This window comes from Mauremys mutica, chromosome 1, assembly GCF_020497125.1.
Source record: "Mauremys mutica isolate MM-2020 ecotype Southern chromosome 1, ASM2049712v1, whole genome shotgun sequence".
In the NCBI taxonomy this organism is placed as follows: Eukaryota; Metazoa; Chordata; order Testudines; family Geoemydidae; genus Mauremys; species Mauremys mutica.
In genome coordinates, this window is record NC_059072.1 from 205,935,125 (window position 1) to 205,960,104 (window position 24,980).

The 24,980-nt window shown below is 43.1% G+C and overlaps 1 protein-coding gene across 8 annotated transcripts; it reads right to left on the reverse strand.

The window, feature by feature from the left end:
• Positions 1 to 1,609: 1,609 nt before the first annotated feature.
• On the reverse strand, positions 1,610 to 20,983 carry LOC123362662 (histone H4 transcription factor-like). 8 transcript variants are annotated; one of them, XM_045003426.1, is made up of 10 exons: positions 20,805 to 20,981; positions 19,312 to 19,464; positions 16,740 to 16,963; positions 11,608 to 11,722; positions 10,367 to 10,519; positions 9,101 to 9,178; positions 7,921 to 8,041; positions 6,121 to 6,259; positions 3,492 to 3,607; positions 1,610 to 2,808 (listed from the first exon to the last, which is right to left on the reverse strand). In XM_045003426.1, the coding sequence occupies exons 2-10, from the start codon at positions 19,460 to 19,462 to the stop codon at positions 2,409 to 2,411; spliced, it is 1,497 nt and encodes a 498-aa protein (XP_044859361.1). In that variant the 5' UTR covers positions 19,463 to 19,464; positions 20,805 to 20,981; the 3' UTR covers positions 1,610 to 2,408. The 8 variants fall into 8 exon arrangements, with proteins under 8 accessions (XP_044859361.1, XP_044860893.1, XP_044864619.1 ...); XM_045004958.1 differs by having other exon boundaries at positions 19,312 to 19,488; XM_045008684.1 differs by having other exon boundaries at positions 20,801 to 20,981.
• Between the last annotated feature and the right edge of the window lie 3,997 nt (positions 20,984 to 24,980).

The following is a 24,980-nucleotide window of genomic DNA, read 5'->3' on the forward strand; positions in this document are numbered from 1 at the left end:
GAGTATAATGTACCCATTGAATGGAGGGGGGTGCTACATGTATTGATCTCATGTATTGATATTCACTACATGGACTTTTGATTTTATGTTAAGTCTTTAATCCTGCAACTGACTTTATGCAAGTGGATGCCTGCACCTGCATGGAGTCCCCAGTGATGGCAGTGGAGCTTAGTGCAGGTATGGGGGTCTGCTGTGGGAATCAGTGGCAGGATTGAGGCCTAACATTTTTCTAGTGCCCCTTACAGGGGAACTGGTAATAACCTGTTGATTTAGGTTGCTTAACACTTTCCATTTTAAAACATTATTTTCTTTGAGAAGCATTAATAGCTCTATTGTTTGCAGCAGGCCTTTGATAGTCAGCAGGGAGAAATCCCTCAGGCCACAGAAGTGCCTTTTTTTTGCCTAGTGAAATTCCATTCAGATTTGGGTGAGATGTAAAGTGTTAACAAAAAATAATCCCAATTTTCTTTTTCTTACTGGCATGCCACAGAAAAGTATTGGCAGCCTACCAAGATCAATCACTATTCTAGACACCCTGGTCCATGCTGCCACCAAAGCAGCTGCAGCAGCCAACACACTGCAGCAGCTGGGAACATTTGGGAGCTACCAAAGCAACTGCAGGGGGGAGAGCCAGGCTGGGCTCCCCCCCATCAATCCCTCCAATCTCACACCAGCATCCCATTTTCTACTCACCCCACTTCAGGGGGCACTATATGCATCACCATATGCTCCCCCAACTCCTGGAGGGTGAGGGATGAGAGACAACCTGGGATTCCCACAAAAACCCCTCTTGACCCAGCATATGGCCCCATCAAATCAAACCTTCTCTGGGGGCACTACATGGGGCAGGTACTCCCCCAATTTTTAGGACAGGAGGGAGCGAACCAAGCAGGACTCCAACCATAATGCATAGGCACTGTAGCTCAAGTGGTAGATATCTGTGCTGCAGTGGTGGTGGTTCAGATGTATAGATTGGAACTTGGTCAAAAAGTGCATTATTTTGATCAAAAAAATAAAACTTCTGTGGCTTTTGTTTAATTAAAATACCTCAAAGATTCCATCTCTGGTAGGCATCTAATTAGAAGTAAAAGATCCTATAACAATTTCTGAAACAATTAGGTGATAAGGGGCAGGTCTGAACTTGGTGGCTAATTCAATTAGGACTGGAATGGACACACATTTTTCTCAAAGGAGGGTTCTTTATTGTGGAATTCCCTCCCAGAAAAAGTCTGCCAGAACCCCTCCTTAGCTGCCTTTAGGGTATACATCAAATTTTCATTTACTTCAGCTGGCCTATTTTTGGCTGTCTGGGCTCCCTCCCCTTGCTTTTATATCTGCTACTCTTGTTTCTCCACTCTTCTTATTGGTCAAGAACTGATCGTTCTGTAGGTTGGGTGATTTGATGGATACTAGGTTTGTTCTAAGTTGTAATGGGTATGACCCTGTCCCCGTTTTTCTGAAACTGTATATCCCTGTACATTTTATTTGAAGAGCTTATTCTTTTTTAGGTTTAAATAAAAGGTATTTTATTGCATGGCAGTAGCTGTCTCATTATTGGCACCCTTTACAAGTGAATGAAAAAACTAAATAATACTGGAGTCACGTCCAACATTTTTTATTTAACAGGTTCTAATAACCATGGCTGCATAGAATTATTTCTGAAAACTACAGTCACCAGTTCTAGTGCCCAAATGATTATTATGAAATACTTCGTAATCTCTCAACTATAATGAGTGCTATCTGAAACCAAGGTCAGTTCTCTGAACATCTTTTTCACTATTCTATGAATGCAAACAATTCTTGAATTGTAATCACCTTTAAACAATGAAAAAGATTTTAAAATTATATTAATTTACAAAACACATCATATCTTAAAGCCAAAGTAAACTACTTGAAAGACACTTAAAATTACTCTAGTATATACTTGAAATATACTTAACATCACTAACTAAAGGCAAAGACACTTCTTAGAAATATTGTAGACCAGATGCATTATGAAAAATGTTTATCTAATCAAAAAATAGCAATGCACAATCTACCAGATCAAACCCTTTGTCTAGTATACTGGCTCAGAATTTTGCCTTTGAGGGATAGTTTTGTTTCTTTTGTATAGACAGACAACAACAGCACACAGATTAATGAAATCCAATACCTTCTTGTTGGAATAGTCAGTTATCTAAGTATCACATATTGAACATATAGCAAAACCTTTTTGGTGTATATCATTTATTCAGATAAAATAATTTAGTATATTTAGCATATTCAACAAATATATACACGTTACATACAAAATTTAACAAGTGAAAACAATGCAGACTCTTTGTAAATTTCATATTTAGTTAAAATAATGAACTCTTCCAGGAGTACTAAATAGATCCCAAGGTAAAATCCAAAAAAATGCATTTTTCTTAAACAGCAACCTGAATTCCCAAGCCTATTGCAATTTCTATTAATTTTTCCTTTGTATTCAGTGTCATTGCTTGATCAAGTTCAGAGGGAACAGCAGAGTTTTCAAATGACTGTGGTGTAGTTTGAAGTTCAAAATACACTGGCTCCATTATGGAGGTGTCTGATTCTACCATAACCTTTTCTGCAATAGTCTGTGACCATCTCTGACATCTTGTGGTATGTAGTTCCACTGATGAATGGCTTCTTTCGCAAGAGGCATAGCTGTCTTTTCCAGTACTGTTTTGAACTACTGAAGACTTCTTTGGTGCCATCTTGTTCTCAAGACCCTGATCTAAACCCATGACAGCATTATAAACTGCTACATTCAGCCTCAAGTACCCATCATCATCTTCTTTGTATCTAAGAAAGTAAAATTAAAGTAATGAAAATAAAAATGACTGTAGTTTTATATACATCTATACAAATACAAAATTACAAAAATGCATACTAAATCCAAACAGCTAGCATTTAAAACCCAAATAATAAATTGCAATGTATGAAATGGTAGTTAAAGGAAACAAAATTTATGCAAAGAAACAAACATAATGGCACTAACTACTTTGTGCGACTCTAAACATGAACCTGCATAGAAGACAGGTTTCAGAGTAGCAGCCGTGTTAGTCTGTATCCGCAAAAAGAACAGGAGTACTTGTGGCACCTTAAAGACTAACAAATTTATTTTAGCATGAGCTTTCGTGAGCTGCAGCTCACTTCTTCGGATGCATAGAATGGAACACACAGACAGGGGATATTTATACCCCGTCTGTGTGTTCCATTCTATGCATCCAAAGAAGTGAGCTGCAGCTCACGAAAGCTCATGCTAAAATAAATTTGTTAGTCTTTAAGGTGCCACAAGTACTCCTGTTCTTTCTGCATAGAAGAGATATCTATTCATAATATATTTTATTAGAAGAGCTCCTCATTCTCTAAATTGAGCATTATATGGTAATCAACCAAATATCTGTATCCCTTATACAAGACTGCCGCCCCCCAGGAAAAAAGATGATTTCATTTTTTGCTTTGGGTAAGAATTGATAACATACCTGAAGCGAGAATGACAGCTGAGTTTGTGCACCTTGCGAAGATGCAGAGTCAATGTGTAACACCAGGAATAACATTTCTGACAGATGTGACATTTATATTTTAGATTGCCATTATTCTGGAGGAAAAGAGGGTGGGGAAATCAGTAATTGAGGTTGATGATAAATACAAAGTAAAATTAAAGTAAGAAAAAATTAATATTAACTATATGTTATACTCCTGTAATACTTACATTATTTTCTAAGTACACATTTTTGACAGATAACCTCCACTGAATATTGCAATTCTCTGATCTAAAATTATACTGCAGATACCTCAGTCTTGATAGCAGGGTCTATGGCTTCCCCTCAAACAACTGCAGCTTAAACAAACATCAGCTGGATAGTACTGGATTGCAATACATCAGCCATTATAACCAGAGCCAGCTTTAGTGAAAATGGTGCCCTGGGCAAATTTGTATTTTGGCGCCCCCTTCCCTCTCCCCTCATCACCCGTGGCTCCTACAGGCTCCCTGGGCTCCCCCTGGCCATTACCTATACCTCATATAGAATGTCCACAGGAAAGTCCATTCAATGTAGATGGGCGTCTCCCATGGTCCATTGTGAGTTAAGTGTCCCTTGATGAGCCACTTACTTTGACTAGCCCCTTCAAGAGGTGCTGCTAACTACCTTGTGGGCGTTACCCAGGAGCAAACATTTGAAATACAGGTATAGAGCCAATACTTATAACTTCAAGTACAAAAATGATACATGCATACAGAGAGCATAAACATATTCAACAAATCATAACCTTTTAATAGCAGCAAAGAATCCTGTGGCACCTTATAGACTAACAGAAGTTTTGCAGCATGAGCTTTCGTGGGTGAATACCCACTTCTTCGGATGCAAGCAGAAGAAGTGGGTACTTCTTCTGCTTGCATCCGAAGAAGTGGGTATTCACTCACGAAAGCTCATGCTGCAAAACTTCTGTTAGTCTATAAGGTGCCACAGGATTCCTTGCTGCTTCTACAGAACCAGACTAACACGGCTACCCCTCTGATACTTGACACCATGCAAACCTTTTAATAGACATCTTACATGCCACATTTTGTACAAGATTTGTTGCAAATATATAACAGTGGCTGCAACAATGATCTGCATGGTCATGTTTTAATCAGATAACGTCACAATGAGTAACTGCTGCAACTAGCAAATTCCTAAGCCACTGTCAGCAAAAGCGCAGGTGGCATGGTATTTGGTGTATTGCCACACTTACTTCTGTGCTGCTGCAGTGGCTTGTGGCGCCTGGCCTGCGGCTCAAGGCAGGCTTCGCACTGTCACATGGAGACTGCAACTTGCTGGAGCCCACACCCCTCCTGCAGCCCCTAGCCACTGCTGGCTCACCACAAGCATTTTGACAGGAAGTACCAAGCAGTAATAACAACAGTAATACAAGTGTGTGTGAGCACGTGTCAGAGCGCGCGCGTGTGTGTGTGTGTGTGTGAGAGAGAGAGAGCGAGAGACAGAGAGAGTGCCAGTGTGTGTGTGTGACTGTGTATTGGGGGACTGTGTGACAGTGTGTGTGTTGGGGAGTGTGAGACTGTGTGTGTGACAACCTGTGTTGGGGGACTGTGAAAGGCAGAGAGTATGTGGGTGTGAGAGCCAGTCTGTGTGTGAGAGAGACAGTGTGTGTGTGACTGTGTGTTGGGGGATTGTGAGAGACAGAATGCATGTGGGTGTGAGAGCCTTTGTGTAGGGTGACCAGACAGCAAATGTGAAAAATCAGGACGGGGTGAGGGGTAATAGGAGCCTATATAAGAAAGAGACCCAAAAATCGGGACTGTCCCTATAAAATCAGGACATTTGGTCACCCTACCTGTGTGTGCTAGGGAGTTTGAGAGACACTGTCACTTTAAGTCCCAGCTCAGCCCAGCTCCCCCATCCTCCACCACCCCCCATGGAAGTTTCGCTCCTCCTGGCCCCGGCCTGGCTGGCCCCGTCAGAGACCGAATGGTGCAGGGCCACAGGCAGGGAGGGACTTGGCTCCGCTCTGGGCAGCGAGCTGTTGGCCACGCTGCTCTGGACTCCTGGGGGCCAGGGCAGAGCCGGGGTCCTCAGCCACCTGGCTAAGGAGAGAGTGTGGGAGGGGGCAGGGGGGCAGGGAGAAGCCTGCTGGCCCAGCGCGGGGGAGGGGCCGGAGAAGAGAGGAGTCCAGCCACAGGCAGCCAGGGGAAGCCCGAGCTCCTCGTGGCAACCCCCTGGGTACAGCGCCCTGGGCATGGGCCCCGTTTGCCTGGCCCTGATTATAACTCAGACAAGTTTAAAAACCACATAATAAATATGTACCGGTTCTAGTTGTGTTTTTGTGTGCTGTACTAGTTCTAGGGACAGAGTGCAGTAAATTGACACAGAAGTATATTCCTCAAATATTTTGCTTCTCAGGCTAGGAATGGCTTGTTGATTTACAGGAAAGAAAAACATGATATTGGCCCAGTTTTCAAGATTGGGAACATGCAACTGTGTAGAGTTATTTTATGTACCCAAATAGCCTAGATGCAAGCACAAGTCAGGTGTTTTGACATACACATGCATTTTGAAAATCAGCCCCTATTGTCTATTAAAAGATACTTCCGTCTACTTTTTTAATACCCACCACATGTGCTCTCTTGTAATGCTGCCTCAAGATCTGTGAAGTCCGTGAAGTAAAAACACATCCTTCTACATCACAGCTGTAGGCATTTGAATCGTTGTGTGTTTCAACATGTTTATGGAGATCATAAGCATTCTTAAAACTGAGGAGCATATAGGTGAAACAAATTACTTTTACTGTTTAAATAACAGCAATAATAGCAGAGAGGGTGTGGTCTAGTACAGTGGTTCTCAACTTTTTTGGGATCAGGACTCCTTTTTAAATGTTTATGGCCTGTTGCAACCCAGTAAATACTCTGAGGGTGGAGGCCCTGGGATGGTTTTGGTTGAATCCTGCCCCTCACCTGGGGGAGGGGAGAGTTGGGTCCTGCCTGGCACTCACCTCACAGTGGCAGCTCCTGTGCTGTGGGGCTTGCTGGGCTTGGCTCAGCTCCAGGCTTTGCAACCTCAGGGATTGCAGCATTACTCAAGTTTGGCCCTACCCCCCTGATTGGAACAAATTTGTCTGAGTGGAGTTGTGATCTGGCTCATGGAGTTGCAGTGCCACTCACTCAAATTTGGTCTATCCAGACTCCTGACATGGCAGCTGGGCCAAACCTGAGTGGTGCTGGGACCCCAAAAGTTGCAGTGCCTGGAGCAAGGAGGCGAGCCCAGCCAGCCTCATGGGACAGGAGCTGCCATGTGACACTTGGAAACATTCTAGGTACCCAGTGTTGGGTTCCAACCCACAAGTTGAGAAACCCTGATCTAGTGATTGAAGCACAGGAGTGGGAGTCACAAATTCTTGAGTTCTATTCCTGGTTCTGACAATGATGAGCAATGGGGACCTTGTACAAATCACTTATCCTCTCTACGTCCATTTCACAATCTGTGAAAGGGGAATATACTTCCAACATTCTCATTATTATGGTTTGGGGGTAATCTCTGATTCTACTTTCTTCCTAGGCATCTAGGCTATGTCCAAATCTTGCCACTTTTCCCACAATAACTTTTCAATGATCCATCCATGCCTCTCTGTTCTCTAAAACTCTTGTCCATGCACTGATCAAATGTTGTCATAATAAGAGCAACTTCCTCCGCTCTAGTCCCTCAAATATTCATATTACTCCCTCCAGTCTATCTAAAACATGCACATGAAAGTGTTATCCATTTATCTGACCTCTCCTGGAATCCATCCCTGCATCAGGTTTAAACTTCTTATCCTCCCTTTCAAGGCCCTATTTAATTCGGCCCCTGCCTACGTATGTAAGTGTCCTATATCATTACGTCTTGCTCCATCAGTAATGCCGCAGTCAGTGTTCCCTTTGACCGAACTGGAAAAAGTAAAGAAAGTTGTGAGAGCCATCAGGAAGTTAAGAGAATCAAGCGGGGAGTGGAAAAATAGAGGTAGCGGAGAGGAAATGGGTAAAATGATCCAGCGGCAGGAGGACAATTCAGAAGAGAAGCATCTGACTCTCACAGAAATATCCAGTAACCCTTGCAGCTGATCAATTGAGGGGGGAAATAATTGCTAAATATGACCTACACTGATCATTGATGGCCTTTTCTTACAGTATGCATAGTCTTACTTGGAAGACATCTTTTGGCACTAGAAACCAAGTATCAATCCTACTTCCACCGTAAGTTCAAGAAGTGCCTTTATGTGTTCCAACAGACTAATGCATCCCTCTATTTATTTTTTAAGCAAAGGGTTGCTATTTTAAGGGTTGAACATTTTTCTTACCTTTGTTACCTCTTTCATTCATTGAACACTGAATTATTTCCAAACTTCTGTTGATTAGCTAAGAGTTCCAAATCTTCTTACCTACTTCCACAGAGATCACAGTGGAAAGGGCGTTCATCACAGTGTCGGAATCTGATGTGCGCTTTCAGAGAGGAGATACTTGTACATACCATATCACAAAATGGACATGTAACATGGGTAACTGGAGAAATAATAATACTTTTATTTCTATGTCACTCCTTTGCCAAGACACTCAGTCTGCAGTGCACTATGATAAAAACATTTAGAAAAACCCATTCACACTAAAATGAACAACTAACGCTAATTTGGGTATACAATGCATAAGGAAAAAAAAGGGGGAAGAAAGAGAACAGAGGGGTAATAAATATGGGCCAAACAGTGGGCATTCCAATAAACATGCACATGAAAAAGCATTTTGAGGTATTTTCAAAACATTGATGGAGAGAGAGAGACAAATTTCAGAGGGGAAGGGGAGTTTGTTTCACTCTCTAGGGACTAGTAAAACAAAGGCCTAATTGCTTATGGCACAATGGTGGGAATTTGTAAAAGGTGGACGTTGTGAGAGTGCATGCAACCGGAAATTCTGAACGTAGGCAGGATCTACACTTTGGTGGGGAGTTGAAAGAAGTGTGTCATTTTATAATCTGATGCTTTATGGGCAGCCAATATAAAATATGTGTGGTTGGCACAATGTGCTCATGCTAACAGCTTGTCTGGATGGGGAAAGTGACCAGCACAGCAACTGAAAAATAAGCTATTCCTCATTAGCTACTGCTAGGTAGATCCACATATGGACACTCTTATCCCGGAGCAAGAGTGCCCTTTTCTTATTGAGCTTAATACACTTGGAAAGTTAATTAAACTAAATTACAGATAGTCACTTTTATTCCAGAATAGCTTTAGCACTTTAAATTTATACTCTATCTTACTCTAGAATAACCTCCCCATGAACACAAACCCTAAGAGGGAATTGTAATATTCAAACTTTGTAGTCAAGTGAGGACACAAAGAGGAGAAAGTCCTAAACAAGTGGGCATGCGAAGAGGAGAAAGCCATCTCATATGGACTGACTATCTGATAGTAAGACGTCTGTTTCCCCACAATTGTATCATAATTGCCTTGAGTCTGTATACTGCTTCTCTCAGCTGACATATGAAAAGGTATCTTAATAATATTATCATCTAACTATGGTTGTGTTACAGTTTAGTAGAACATTTATTTAAAAAAAACTCTGACTCACCATGTCCTCTCATATGGTCTCGTAGTAACCTCTCATTGGCAAAGTGTTTGTCACAATTCTGACAAACAAATACTTGTTCTGAAATTTAATGGGAACTGATCAGTGATGCAATTGATATTTATTGATCTATTTTTAAAACACATAGATTAGAGTTGTCAATTTGATCACTAAACTGTCACAGCAGTGGGACAATTTCAGTATTATTTTGTATTCTAGATGTTTTTCAGAAAAAAATCTGGTTTAGGGTAATTGCAGAATTTTAATTAGCAATATATTAATTTTACTCCTAACAAGACAACAATCTGTTAACAAATATTAACAGTTTGAAACCTGCCAAGATTTGGAGCTTTATGGGTTGAGTACTTATATAGATCTCATCACCGTAACATCCATAGTACCTGAGCATTTTCCAAGTATTTAAAAAAACAAAAATCTCTCTCCTCCTTCCTGGCCTGTAGGAAAAATATCCTTCTTAGTTTATAGTTTGCTGAAGGGCGGTGGTGGGGGGTGGTAAGAGAATGTGCTGCAGTGAAGAACATATTGAGTAAAATCTAAGCTCAAGAGAGTGTTGCATTTAGCTCTGAAAGTGCTTAGTTCAGGGGCGGCTCCAGGCCCCAGCACGCCAAGCGCATGCTTGGGGCGCGGCATGCCACGGGGGGCGCTCTGCCGGTCGCTGGGAGGGCGGCAGGCGGCTTCGGTGGACCTCCACCGGAGCCGCGGGACCAGCGACCAGCAGAGAGCCCCCCGCGGCATGCCGCCGTGCTTGGGGCGGCAAAATGTTTAGAGCCGCCCCTGGCTTAGTTCCATGATCATTCAGATCACTTTCAGAAGTGAATTCCATAATTTAAGTCCAACTCCTGTAAGAGCTCTGTCTCTGGCATTAAACAGCTTCTCCTACTGGTCATCAGTTTCACTGTTCCAGTGGAATGCAGTTACCCTGAGAAGCCATGGGCATGGAGTCAGAAGCAATCTCTATTTTTACAATGGAATGACACAACTGTCAGGTGGATAGCCACTATATTTAAATATGCATCTGAGTGCTCTCTCTTTCCCCCATTACCCCAATTCATCATTTATATGAAGCAATCATTGCAAAGCCAAAAGTACTTCCATGATTCAGGAAGATAATTTCCTTCCTAAAATCAATTTTGCATTTAATTGACACTTCTGAAAAATAATAATAGGTGTTATATATGTACTGTTATAAACCAGCCCAAAAGTAAACCCCTAAATAAATGTAAACAGAAATAGAGCAAATCCACTTACGATCCTCTGAAACCTGTCGCTTGGCATGATCAAAAAACTTGGTATTATTGGAGAACATCGCTCCACAAGAGGGACAGGCCACCACTCTTTCTTGAGTGTGGGTTCTTAAGTGATCCCATAGCTTATGCTTTCCTTTAAATGTTCCTGAACAATCTAAAAACACATCCTATATAAGATTACAGAACAGTTGGATATGAGCACTTTATTTTCTCTTGAGTACAAACAGGAAAGATTGTATTATATATAGTCCACCAATAAGTTTTTAGAGGAGCACAACTAAAATGTTTTTAGGAAAAGTCAGAACATTACTACTGCAAATACTACAAAGAGTTCAGTTCTGCAAATGCTGCACAGGGCCTGTTCAAAAGCCTACTAAAAATCAGTGGACTGATTCCCAGTGACTTCAGTGGGCTTTGGCTTAGACCAGTGTTGCCCAAACTTTTCCTGTCTGCGCCCCCCGCTCCATTACTCCTCAGCCAAGGTTTCCTCAGGAGAGGAGCTTGAGCCGATGGCAGAGATGAGGACAGAAATGAGGATGGGGGCGGAACTGGCCTGGAGGCAGGGCAGAGGGAGAACGAGGGCAGAGTGGAGCTGTGGTTGGAGCTGGAGTGGGGGCAGAACAGAGCTGGGGCTGGAGCTAGGCTGGGGGCAGAGCGGGCTGGATGGCACTCCCTCCATGCCCCCTGTTGGAGCTGGCCTGGGCCCCACCATGCATCCCCTTAAACATTCCTCCATGCCCCCCCGCCCCATTGGAGCATGCCCTACAGTTTGGGGACTACTGGTTTAGGCAAAATTCCCATTGAAGTTATGTGCAGAACGCCCATTAAATTACTGTTTTTGAATTCTTACAAAGTGTGAAAAAGTTTTAGGGCAGCAACATTGTTACTCTAAGCTCAAAAACATGCCTTCAGTGTAGGACCCCAAGCCTATGGGTGCTGAAAGTTTTCAATTCCCACTGAGGTCAAAAGGGAATTGAGGGTGCTCAGAACCTTGAAGGATTGGACTCTGGCATACTAGGCTTTTAATTAAGTGATTTGGCATTGCTAGTGCAATCCATTTAAACTAATCAGGAGCTTACAATGTAGGTAAAGTACTTTATTTAAGATTGCTGGAAAAAGGCTGTATGAAGATATCTAACATATTCCTGTGCTTCATGAGACACCCAGTAAATTTTATTGTGGCAGTGAAATTACTAGGGCAATATTCCATATTTTGTAAATTAAATATAGAATGTGAGCTACCTTTCCAGTGACAACAACAAATAACTTTCTTGTTATTTGAAATGTTTTCTTTCTCAGTTGAGTATGCATGCATGGCAACATGCCGATAAAACCATTCTGGGTTGTTGTAGGTAACCTGAGGACAAAATGGAACCATGAAGATGATAGATAGTATTGGCAGGAAATCAAATGACAAAAACAAAACACATTGAGAGAAGTGATTTCTAGAGAATTTACACAGAGTAAATGATGCCTCATCTATTGAAGAAATTTTGAATAGGGCTGTCGATTAATTGCAGTTAACTCATGCGATTAACTCAAAAAATTAATTGCAATTAAAAAAATTAATCATGATTAATCGCACTTTAAAACAATAGAATACCAACTGAAATTTATTAATTATTTTTGGACATTTTTCTACATTTTCAAATATACCGGTACTGATGTCAGTTACAACACACAATACAAAGTGTACAGTGCTCACTTTATATTATTTTTATTACAGATATTTGCACTGGATTGACAACTTTTGGCACACGGCCGTCAGGGAAATCCGCTGGCAGGCCAGGACGGTTTGTTTACCTGCAGCATCCGCAGGTTCGGCCCATCACAGCTCCCACTGGCTGTGGGTCACTGTTCCAAGCCAATGGGGGCTGTGGGAAGCGGTAGCCAGCACATCCCTCAGCCCACGCTGCTTCCCGCAGCCCCCATTGGCCTGGAACAACAAACTGCGACCAGTGGGAGCTGCGATCGGCCGAACCTGCAGACGCTGCAGGTAAATAAAACGTCCCGACCTGCCAGTGGATTTCCCTGATGGGCTGCGTGCCAAAGGTTGCTGATCTCTGCTGTAGTAGCTTAAAGATAAAGTCAAGTCTATTTTAGTCCAGTGGCTCCCGACTTTTCTTTTGTTGGAAGCCCACTCTTCTAATGGGTTAGCAAATAGGAGCCCTCACCATCCCATCATACCATGCCCTGGTATAGTTGTCACTGACTCTCCGTATTTCTTTACCTATTCTCATTTTTAAAAATTGTTTTTCTCTCTCTCCTTTTTCCCTAGATTCTTTCTTTTCCCTTGTTTTTTTTTGCTTCCCCCCTACACTCTCCCGCTCACCAGAAACCTACTAGTGCAGGTTGCTCAGAGTGGGCATAGGTGGCACATCATTTCAGTAACTTAAATCTAAAGTGTTGCTGCAGTGGAGGAGAGAGAGAGAGAAACTTAAGGGCTGCTGCCTGAGCCAGATGGTTTGTACCATTGAGTCCATCTGCAGTTTGATACATTAGGAGCCACCACAGAAGCTGGGAGGCAAAATGGGTGATTTTCAAGGAGGACTTTATCCATTGCTATGGGAGTGGAAATGGTTAGCAGCTTTCCCTGCCCCCTCTCTCTCCTCTTTTGTTTTGCATCTTACCCCACCTTTCTGGGCTAGTCTAGCCTGCCTACCAGGTTGGGAAACACTGTTTTAATTAATACAATTCATAACAGCAGTTTAAGCTTGAAGGAACATGTATAGAAATATTTAGCAAAGTGCTACATATAGAAAGAAATAAAATTAAAGGGCATATTTCATCTTAAGTGAAGAAAACCATACAAAAAAACCCCAATTACCCATAAAAACTGATTATATGCTAACTGAAAATGAAGTTACTACCCCATCAGAACAACTCCCATAAATGTTAAAGGTTTTTTTAAATACATGTTCCACAAAAGATAAAGAGTTTCCTGACATGCACAACCAGGGCGGCTCTTGATTCCTGGCCTGAAAAAATGTGAGATCTCTGAGTTTTATTGGTATTTCTTAAAATTAAAGGCCTATCAACATGCAAGATCAGTTCTAGTAAGTACATACACAAGGACTTTTTTTTTTAACCTTTATATTTTAAAAATAACAATCACCGTGGGAAAAGTAACCTCCATAAGTTATGGGGCTCAATGGAAATGGAACCTGCAGGTCAAGCTATACAGCTAATTATCTTATGATACAGTAATTAATTATATCTGTTTTGGTTTTTAACTTTAAAGAGAAATGAATGTTTGTGAAAGGTTCTGTATTTCGTACACTGAGCCCAGATCCACAAAGGGACTTAGGTGCCTAGAAAACCACAAGAACACTGTGATCCACAAACCCTGAGTTAAGCACCTACGGCTTCCTATACAATGAATGGGGAGAGATAGGTGCCTAAGGCCACCCACAAAACTCAGCACACTAGGCGCAGAACTGCTTAAGTTAGTCAGTGGGAGATGCCAATGAGAGGGGATCTAAGCCTCGCCCTTGTCATGGAGATAAGTGTCTAATTCCGTGCTGCAGGGAGGTATCTATTTCTGCTTATGATCCACAACTGGGAGAAGATAAGCATTCCTCTGCCTAAGTCACACGTGGGACCTGATTTGGTAGACATGCTCTGAGGCCACCAACTTTGCACAGAAACATGGTGGGTGGGCGAGTGGGAGCCCCAGTTCAAGTCTTGCCTCTGCCCAGTGAAAAGGTATTTGAACAAAGGGTCTACCACCTCTCAGGTGCATGGTCTAATCACTAGACTATTCTCATGTGGATCTCCCTCATTCTTTCCTTTTGAAGCTGTTCCACTTTAAATAACTGAATATTAATTTGGCCAGAGAAAGAGTGAGAATCATTACAGTTCAGTGGGGACTTAAACTGCTGGTCTCCAGTACTCTGGGTGAGTGTCCTAACCACTGGGATAAAGATAAAGGTTCTTTCATTACCTGCCAATCCCCCATTATTGGTGTTGTGTTAGGTGGCCTATGAAACACACTTACTGGATTGAGCACCACATGCAATTTAGTCAGAAGGACGCCTATCTTCCTGAGTCATGACTCACATGGAGGCTTAGATGGCAGATAGGCATCCATACCATAAAGGCCCTCTAGCACATGGATCAGAACACTGGCCTTATAAACCAGGGTTTGTGATTTCAATTGTCATTAAGGACTTGTACCAATAATTTTCAGACTAGATGGTCACAATGATCCCTTCTGGCCTTGGAATACATGAACACCTACAATGAGGCAGCAATGTGCTTGTCCAGGGGCAGAAACATAGGTGCCTAAGTAACTTTTACTGCAAAAATTTAGATGCTGAGTGACTTTAGATACCTACAGGGTTAGGCAGCAGCGAAGCAGGGGTTTTGTGAATCACAGTGGCACCTAAAAATGCTATACAGGCACCTAAATCTGGGGGTCAGGCACCTAAGTACCTTTGTAAATCCAGGCCCTGGTGACTAAAATCTGCTATTTATACAGGTACAGATTGTGACAGATTAAAACTAATCTGCCAATAATTCTTATTTGATGTAGAAATGGAACAAATGAGCTTTCTTCTAGGTTAACATCTCAGAGGACACACAGACCAGGATCCAGTCACCCTTTAGGCAGACTAAGATCAAAGGGCTTGTGAAATACTATATTTTGACAGAAGAAATTGGGAAATACCTCCAGTGATAGATAGGGGGAATGTTAATAGAAACATGAGACAATAGCCATTATACAGAGAATGGAAACTATTCCACTCCCTCAAGATAGTACATTTGTTCAAACACTACACTGACTTAAATTCAGCAATGAGCTCCATGTAGGCAGACCTCTGTGCCTCGGCAGAGCAACAGTGAAGTCAATGAGAGTACATCTCATGGACTTCACTGAAGAATCAGGATCATTGTTTGTACCCACAACCAGAACTGGCACACCTTTAAAATGAAAAATGGTCACAAACAAGAAACAACTGAAAGCTGATGGGGGGGACATACTTGAGACTCCTGAAACCATGTGACTTTGAAAGGGCAAAAGAGTGGGGGGCGGGAAGGGGAGAGAGAGCTCTTCTAGAAATGTAAGCATCTGCTTATTTTTAATTCTGTAGAATTAAACTTGAAGTGAACCTATCTAGATGAGATTTGCAGAGTGAGTTTCATAGCGTTTCTGTGTTCTGCATGCCAAGTCTTTTGTTTTAATCTGATTCTCTCTATATTCTTCATTGACTTATTTGTTATTAAACTATTTGAGCCAAAGATTGATGTTTGTAAATTTCATGAAAACCAACCTGGACAAGGGCAACAGCCTTTAAAAAGAGGTAGTAGTGAAGGAAGGTTCTCTGAAGCCTACCTTGTTCAGTGTTCTCAATCTAAAGGGCATGCCTAAGGAGTCCTCTTCCACAGTTGCAGGGCTTCAACCCAATGGATGCAAAGATAATGCCCACTGACAGGAACTGAGTTTAGGGGGCCAAAGATGACAGACAACATGCTTCCCCACGCTGTCCTACTAATATGGTCCCACTCCTAGCAGGGCCCATTCAGTTATTACCAACTATGCAAACGCTGGCAAAGAGGATATTAATTGGCGTAAAATGTAATCATTCTCTTGATACAGAAAGACAAAGTGAGGAGGTGATATCTTTTATTGGACTAACTTCTGCTGATGAAACAGACAAGTTTTCAAGCTTACAGAGAGCTCTCTTCAACAGCCAACATGGGTACAACACTGCAAACAACTCTTGATACAGACACTGTCCACTAGGAATTGGATGGAGACCACTAATTAATTTTACATATTCCACCAAAGAACTGTCAGAAGCTGACATTTTTCAGTTGCTCCCAGGCTATGTCACATTTTAATTAGTGACCTAAAGATGAAAGACTCATTAACACATCCTCTGAGCCATCTAGTTCCAGAATCATTAAAAGGCTGCAAATATCTGAGAAAATATCAGATATTCTTGTCTAATTTTTGTTCCAGAAAATGGTCAAAGTAAATACAGTGGGTCTCTTAACTAGGTTGATGGCATATTCATTGGCTTAGAATATTTCTGCTTACTTTGCAATTTTGTATGATATATTTCTAAAACACAGAAAAAGCAGTGCAGTGGGGAAAAAATCATTTTAGTTCTAACAAAAGGAAGAATACTAGGATTTAAAGTAAATTGGTTGCAGATGCTAAAATAAATGGTGTTTATATACAATATAGACTTTGGCAAACACTATCACAATCATTACCATTTCTACTTATGAAGATGGAATGGAACACTACTCAGTAATAAATAATAAAAAAATTCAGTAGTGAAACCTCTTTCTTCCAGGTGCTGGAGCTGGGGAAGGTTAAGGTAGAGTTAAGAGACAAGAAAGGAAACAAAATTCATTTCACTTACATCACAATTCTCCCATTGGCAAACATACATCTCTGAAATCCTTGGTATCTGATTCTGGTTATGGCTGTTCTGAGAACATGCTGGCCAATCTTGGTGGGATGCCCTTAACTGAGAGCCTAAGAATTTCAACTTGGTGTGGTAACTATGAAAATTTACATGGGTTACCAGCTCCCTGGGACCTGTAGCCAAAAATTCACAATTTCTCCACCAACAATGGTACTGCTCTAAACACAAAAAAAAAAAGAAATAATGTTTAATGGAATGTTGTATTAAGTTAGGAACTGCGTGAGACAATCTTCAAGAAGGTACCAGAAAATAACTATTACTTACATTTTAGGTGATGATCTACTGAACCATCGGTAAAACTAGTAGAGTGATGGATAACGGCTACGTTCAGATAATTAAGCATCTAAAGATTTTAAGCCTCAGCAATGAACAAGATTTTTTCACTTTCTCAAAACTCAGATAATTCTAGTGGAATTTTCCCCAGAAAGAGAGCACTGGGCTTAGAATGTCTGAGTAAGGACTATTGAATGGTTCTACAGTGTTATTGATTACTATTAAAAAGACAAGTTGGGCGAAGTAATATCCTTGTCTCTGTAACATCCTGGGAACAACATGGCTACAAGAACACTGCATATAACTTATCACACATTACCACAATATAAATGATAATAGTAAAGACTTGAGGCCTGATTCTTAGGCACTGGACTTTTAGCAAATGACAGTCCTTGCTCCAAAAATCTTGATTATGTTTTCAAATTTTACAATCAATTTGCACTCCAGCCTGTATAACAGCCAACCAAACTTTTAATTATTCAATAATCTTTCCTGAACCCACTGAGTAGTTAGTTATAGAGTACAAACTGGATTATCCAAATGTAATGGGCACAATGATTAAGTATGGAAACACAAAGGAAATCCCAAGTCATAGAAAGAAGAGGATATATCTATTTCAGATAAAAGAGTTTCTGATAATTTTGGTTTGGATATTTGAGTGTTGCACAATATTTGATTTTTGACAGTGCAAATCTTGAATTCAAAAGGACACTTAAGAATATCTGATACAGAAACTGATTGTTTGGCATTTTTAGTTTGCAGGCTTTCACACTGTCATCACTTTGTTCTACCTTGTTTTAATCCAGTGAGTTGGCAGAGGCTCTAAATTTGAAAGGGACTCCATGTGAGTGCAAGGATCTGCCCACATTGATTCAACTGCAGGATAGGGCCCACATAATAAGGCAACAAAACAAAAGTTAACACAGGAATTACTTGAGTCTCCCATGCCCAGTACTCCAGTAGGTTATACGCAGCTGTAACATCATAGAATTATTCATTCTGGAGCACCAAAGCAACCCAGGACAAGCCCAGTGGTTTCAGAGGACCAATACAGAATGTTGTAAAAATTAGCTTTTTACTTATGTATGAGCTAAAATACTGTCACTCTGGATAGAGGAGGCATTGAGTGCATATTGTTGTTGGTTCAATTTTACTTTCCATTTACTGTACTTTTAATTAAACTCAGTCTAGTATTTACACCAGCAATTAAATATGTGAAAATAGTGTTAAGAATAAAGGTCAGGATTCATAAGAGCTACAACAGCAATATTAAAAATATCTACTACACCAGTGGTTCCCAAACTTGTTCCACCGCTTGTGCAGGAAAAGCCCCTGGTGGGGTGAGCCGGTTTGTTTACCTGCCGCGTCTGCAGGTTCAGCTGATCGCGGCTCCCATTGGCCGCGGTTCACTGCTCCAGGCCAATAGGAGCTGCTGGAAGCAGCGGCCTGTACATCTCTCGGCCTGCGCCGCTTCCAGCAGCTCCCATTGGCCTGGAGCAACAAACCACGGCCACTGGGAGCCGCGATCGGCCAAACCTGCGGATGCAGCAGGTACACAAACCAGCCCGGCCCACCAGGAGCTTTCCCTGCACAAGCGGCGAGACAAGTATGGGAACCACTGTACTACACTATTGCTATTACAGTCTACAAAGACTGCTTATAATTTTCTGTGGGATACAACTTCTGAGTTTGTCTTGTAAGTAACAGTAATACCAATAGAAGAAAGATGCAAGATACATAACAGGAGCAAGTAAATACTGTTTATTTATTCACAAAAAACAGATACAAAAAAGGGCAAGTTTCCTCTAAGTTGATTTCTCCAACCTCCACATTAAAGTTAGAAATCTTAAGTAACACATAAGTTCCAGAAATCCAAAAATTCTTTTTTGAGACTACCAATTTAAAAAAAAACAAAAAACCACACTTTAGCCCTAATTCAAGAAGAAATTGAGTTTAAACTTCTGATTCATGACTTCAGCTACATTAGTATTATTTCTATTTTACTACTATAGCTTTAGAAAAAGAGAAAACCAGCAAAATCAGATGCAAATAAAAAAACAAAAATAGGCCCCAGTCCTGCAAGTGACTCTGGTGTGTAGTCACCAGCGCACACATACGAGTCCTATTGACTTCATTCTACCAGCAAAGTGCCAGTGCAAGATCAGGGCCACAAAGTACAAAAATCTTCAAAACTGCAATATTATTTGTATGGTGAATGAGACAGATATATTACCTGTTCTTTCCAGAGGATGTTGTCGATACTCTTTCAAGTGTTCTGCAACGTGATCACAAAATTCCTCCATACATTTTCCTACAAAAAGGCATTCTTCCCATTCACACAGTAATATCAGTTCAGAGTTCTTGAATTTGTTTCCAGGTGCCATTACTTAAAAGTACAGAGTAGTTTTATCTGTTATTAGATTTACAGAAATTTCTCTTATGAAAACAACCATCATATAATTTACCTCCCAAATTATGATGTGTACCTTTTTATAACTGGGTGGATAATATCTTTCAGACTCTATGGCCTAATCTCACATGTGCACAGGCCTTGTCTACACACAAAAGTTGTACCTCTTTAACAATACTGATATAGTTTAAGCGGTACACACACAGTGCAGGCACCGTACTGATATAAATCTGTTTATACTAGTATAGTTTATTCCCATATAGGAAGGGGACTGTAAGCTATATTGATATAAGCACCTGTATAGCAGCATAAACATACTAGGGATTTGTAGTGGTATAACTACATATTGGTAAAAAACCTTCATCCCTAATCAACAGAATACCAATACAAAATCTGTGTGAAGACTAGGCCTTAGGCAGACGTGTGAGGAAATGGGCCCTAAATCAGTTTCTCTATTTCAACATCATGAAATTAAATAGGTACTCAGTGCATTTGCTGACAGTATTTCTGTACTTTGACTAGAGAAAGTGCTAGCAAAAGGAACAGATGCTAACTAAGCTTTTCCAAAACCGCTGACATAGCTGAAAATGTTATACTGTGAAAGGCGCCTCTAACAAATTGTAACAGTGTCATCTCAGCAGTGACACCTGATTGTGCTGCTGGGTGTCACTGACTCCCTGACCTGTAGCGCAGAAGGCAGGGATGGTCCCACACGTGTCCTGACCGCCCCCCCACCCCCCGCACTCTGCCCACGGAGTCTTTCATTTTCAAACACTGAATTAATAAGTTACCCAAATTTGGAATAATTAACAAAAAATCCCAAGTGACCGTTATTCTTTGTTTTGATGGAGCCCTTGCTGCACCCAAAGGGGCCCGCCAGCACGCTGCCCCCGGGGCGGGGGGGGACTTCCCCCGGGAACAAGAGCCACTTGCGGCACGGCCGGGCAGAGCGGGGGCTACTCTCTGGAAGGGACCGCGGGACCGGGGCCGCTATTTCCGGAGGGAACGGCTCGGTGTATTTGAATTTCAACGGTCCAAACACGTCCCTTTGCCGTCACTGCTCCCCCCCTCACCCGCCTAGGGACTCACGGACGGAGGAAGGGGGGTGTTGACATTCAGAGGCGCCTCCCCCACCATTAGCCCCACGGACACGGAGGGGGGGGCTCAGAGCCGGGGGGGGCGACACAGACACGCGCTGGCCGAGCCACGCGCGCGGACGCACACGTCGGAGGCGGGAAAGCGCCTTACAGCGGCCGGAGCCCGCGCGCCGCAGCGGGATCGAGGCTCCCGCCAGCGGGCCCGGATAACTCACGTGCCTAGCAAGGGGGGAGGGGCTACTGCAGCCGATCGGGGCGGAGGCGGCTCCTCCTCATAGCAGCCCGGGGGGCGGGGCCGAGACTCCCTGCGAGTGACCGAGTCCCCTGCGGTGCCGCCCCTTCGCCTCAGCGGTCGGGGGGAGGGGAACGCGCAGCCGCCACCAACGGATGGACTCGGCGCTCCTCGCTCCATCCCCCCCGCCCTGACTGAGCGCGCGCCCTCGATCAACCACCCCCGGCCCTCTGGGATCAGCTAGGGGCGGGGCTAGGAGCCGCCGGGAGTCGGTCCCGCCCCCTTCCACGCGCCAGAGGGAGGGGGCACATGGAGGAGGCCAGCCCCACCCCCCATGAAATGAACAAGCCAGGGGCGGGGTCGCCTCGGCTCCCCCCCCCACCACGTGCCAGTAACCTGCTCCCCCCCATTTCCCCGAGCCCCCCTCCTGCTGCTGTGACCCAGCCCCCAGGCCCCTCGTCCTCTGCTGGGCGATGTGTGATACAAACCCCTCACCCACAGGCCGGGTGGGGCCTTTCCTGGCCCATTGCCCACCCCTCCCTCCCCCCACACGGCCCAGATGTCCCTAGTGTAGACAGGGCCACAGGTGCCACCCGTGTGGCCTCCCTTCATAGACTGACTGCATTTGCATGGGGTAAGATTTGTAAATGGTACGTGGGATTTGTAAGTTATCAGCTGTGACATTGTATGTGACACAAAAAAGGCGGTGTGCAACTTGCGTTAAATGTAATCACTCCTCTTTGATCCTGCCAGCGATGGCCGCGCTCATCTAGAAAGGGTGGACGCAGTGTTCCTATGGTAACTGGGTGATTGTAAGAATCCGGTTTTCCAAAAGGAACAGCAGTATCCTGGGCTACTTGGTTTAGGCCTCGGTCAGCCGTGTTGCCCCATCTAGAAAGCCATTGCTATGCTAAGTAACATTAATGTTTAATTTTACTTATGTGTAGACTTGTTGAAGTCAGTGTGGAACTACTCAAGATCTTAAAAGTTATTCATGTGGTTAAGTGTATATAGGATTGGGGCTTTATAGGATGACTTGTGCTTAGTTAAACATGTAAATCTTTGTGCGATTGGGGCTTTAGATTATAAATACCTTGGGGCAGGCACTATCTCTTTACTATGTGACTGTATAATTCCATTACAATAAGGCCCTTGTCCTGACTGGGGTCTGTAGCTGGTGCTATCACAATACATACTCATAAATGTGAGATGTTGTTGATGTCATACCATTTTCATGGTAGCCTACTGAGCAATTGCTGTTTGTGACTTTTATTTTTCTATTATATCTTTGTTTTGCCTGTTTTCAATAGATTTTTTTTCTAAGCCAAATAGAGTATTGCATGGAACAAAGGAAAAAAAGAGATCTGGTAGGTGAGGTAATATGCAGATGGACGCCATGATCGTCGGAGCCCTGGGTGTCTGGGACCCCTGCAACAAGCATGTCCTGCGGACCTGCGAGATCGGTCTATGCTACACACAGCTCGTATGGCGCCTCATGGTCTCAGACACCATCCGTGGTCCAGGGACATCTACACCGGCCGCCAACAGTACCAGGAGGCATGAGCCAGAGCGACATCGTGCATCGACTACAAGAAAGGGACCGAGAGACTTTTTCCATTGGACCATATGAACTGGAACCATAAACTCACTGAACGTTAAATCTTACCAAATGAGGGTCAATCCATCCTCATCATCTTAACCACTCATTATACTCCACACCTGAACATAGTCATTATATGAACAACATACCCTCATATCTCAATGTCTGTACTTTGACCCATTAACCTTTTATCCCCAATAAAGGATATTGCAGTTTATGTATTCCTTATACCACCCGATCTTAAACTGAACTTCACACCCATTGATAATTTGTACGTTATTCCCTGATAACCAGAAACTTCTACACTTAAACTCTGTACCATTCACTTTTTTTAAAACATCATATTAATACACTTTTAAAATCTTTTATTGGACCAACTTCTGTTGGTAGAAGGTACAAGCTTTCAAGCGACACAGAGCTCTTCTTCAGATCTGGGGAAGGAAATCACAGTGTCTAAGCTAAATACAGTTTGGGATAGATTGTTAAGTATAAGGGGTAATGCATGTTGTAGGCCATTACTAGAAATGGGCAATTGAGGGTTAGATTGTTATGCATACTGGAATGTGTGCTCTGCTTAATTTGCATTTATGCAGCGAACAGAGTCGTGGAGCAGGAAGGGAAACAAAGGTGAGAAAAAGCCAGCAGGGAACATCCTTCCATATAGACTCTGTCTCCTAGTGCCCAGTAGGAAATGTTTTTCAAGAGAGGGACAGAAACTATAAAAAGGAGGGACAAACATCCCACGTCTTCCACTTCCCACTCTCCCTGCCTATTGCATTCGCTGGCCCAAAGCGACAAAGGAAGCATTTGTTGGACTCTGGGAGAGGGGTCCTGACCTATATGGCTTGTTCAGTAAGACTTCTGAAAGCATGTAGATTTCTTGAATGTGATATAGTTTGTCCAATTAGGTATTAGTAAACATCTTATCTTCATTTTTCTTGTAATCATTTCTGACTTTTCTCCCTCATTACTTGTACTCATTTAAAATCCCTCTCTTTGTGCATACCCTGATATATTAACTACAATGTGCCCAGCCATTTGATAGTGTCGTCATCAGCCAGGTGGAGAGCTGGTAGCCTGCCATCAAAATAAGTCAGTAGGCACTCATCAAGGATATGCAACATAGTCTGAAGTTGACTGCAGCTGCATCTCAGATCATTAGAAAAACCCCATTTAAAGAGATTGGTTGCACAGCTCCCCTGCCCTGTTTGAAAGCGGTTCAGAGATGACCACAGGTGCCTTGATAGATCAAAACCTGGTGAGCAGATGGTTGGGTCAGTGACGAGAGAGTGATTAATGACTGTCGTCGCTGACCATTCATTGTGCCAAGAAGATTCCACCGTCATGTCTGTGGTAGCATAAATGACCATAAAGGGAGTCTAGAAGACAGGCGAGTTGGCAGGTGGTTGAAGAGGTCTGCGTACAAAGGCAGGTTGCTGTTCTCACGGATCTTGGCCAGCAGCATGACAGGTTTTCTCATGGCGAATATGGAACAGTGCTATCTTACTAAGTATCGGTAGCCAGGGCAACAGAGTAGCCTGTAAAGTCCCCGTAAAAATACACATCGCTTTGTTAAGCTGAACATCGACCAGCCTCATGTGAGATGAGCATGGGCGATGAGTATAATAGGCAAGGGGAGGCGTTGCCTCCTCTAGCACAGCCATACCTGCTGCCTGACACCTGGGCCATGGTGCCCCCCACCTCTTCCCCTACCTGCTCTGACCCTTCCCCAGTGCTCCCACGGCTTGCTGCTGCTGCCGCCTGGGGTGAGTTTTCCTCCTCTCCTCTCCTTCACCCCATTCCCTTTCTCCCTCAGAGGTCCCCGCAGCTGCCAGCTGCGTCTCTCCTCACCCCACCCTCCGCATGGGGTGGGTGTGAGAGAGAGAATGCGAGCAGGGAGTCAGCGGCAGACGGGGCGGGGGGGGGGAGTGAGGAGGCAAGCGGAGGGGATCCCTGAGTAACTATACATAGTGAAAAAGCCTTCCAGATACCTAGTAGCAGAGATCATTGAAACTGTTAAAGAGACATTAAAGTGGTAATAAACCCATTTAACAGGCATTTGCCAATGCCCAGGAAGCCTTTGGCCACATTCAGCTGGCTTTTATATCATAGGAAAATGTGTTATTGGAGTTAAAAACCGTTTCCAAATGCCGACCCTTCAGTTATTCTCTGTACCCAGAAGAAGTAGCTGCTAACCTGGCTCCAGGAGCAGCTGACCTAGCCAGTGAGTTTATTTCTTGATCTAGTCGTTTTATTCAAACCCAGTTTAAGTAAATGAGTCTGGCAGGGGATTCGCTGAAAGAAAGGTGATTAAACTACTGCTTTAAAGCAGGCTGTCAATGACAAGCACTTTTTCAAAAGGAGAGATTGGGCTCTCATCTCTCTCTATACAGCATACACCAAACTCCCTGCCACGCAGAGGAGAATCAGTCTGGCAATTGTGCTATGCCTGTTGCCTGTTCAGTTCCCTTGGGGAATCTTATTAGTGCTTTAAGGTGAAAAGGGAGAGGGTGTCACGAGGGTGGGAGGGCAGCAGCAGGGTGAGGAGGTGAGCAGAGAGCCA

Excerpts from the sequence above, each read along its gene's own strand:
- LOC123362662 (XM_045003426.1), bottom strand. The coding sequence starts at position 19,462 with ATGGCACCTGGAAACAAATTCAAGAACTCTGAACTGATATTACTGTGT. Across the intron at positions 9,179-10,366 it reads GCGACAGGTTTCAGAGGATC|AACAAGTATTTGTTTGTCAG; the intron begins GTAAGTGGATTT and ends ATTAAATTTCAG. Across the intron at positions 6,260-7,920 it reads TGTGATCTCTGTGGAAGTAG|TTTTAAGAATGCTTATGATC; the intron begins GTAAGAAGATTT and ends TATGCTCCTCAG.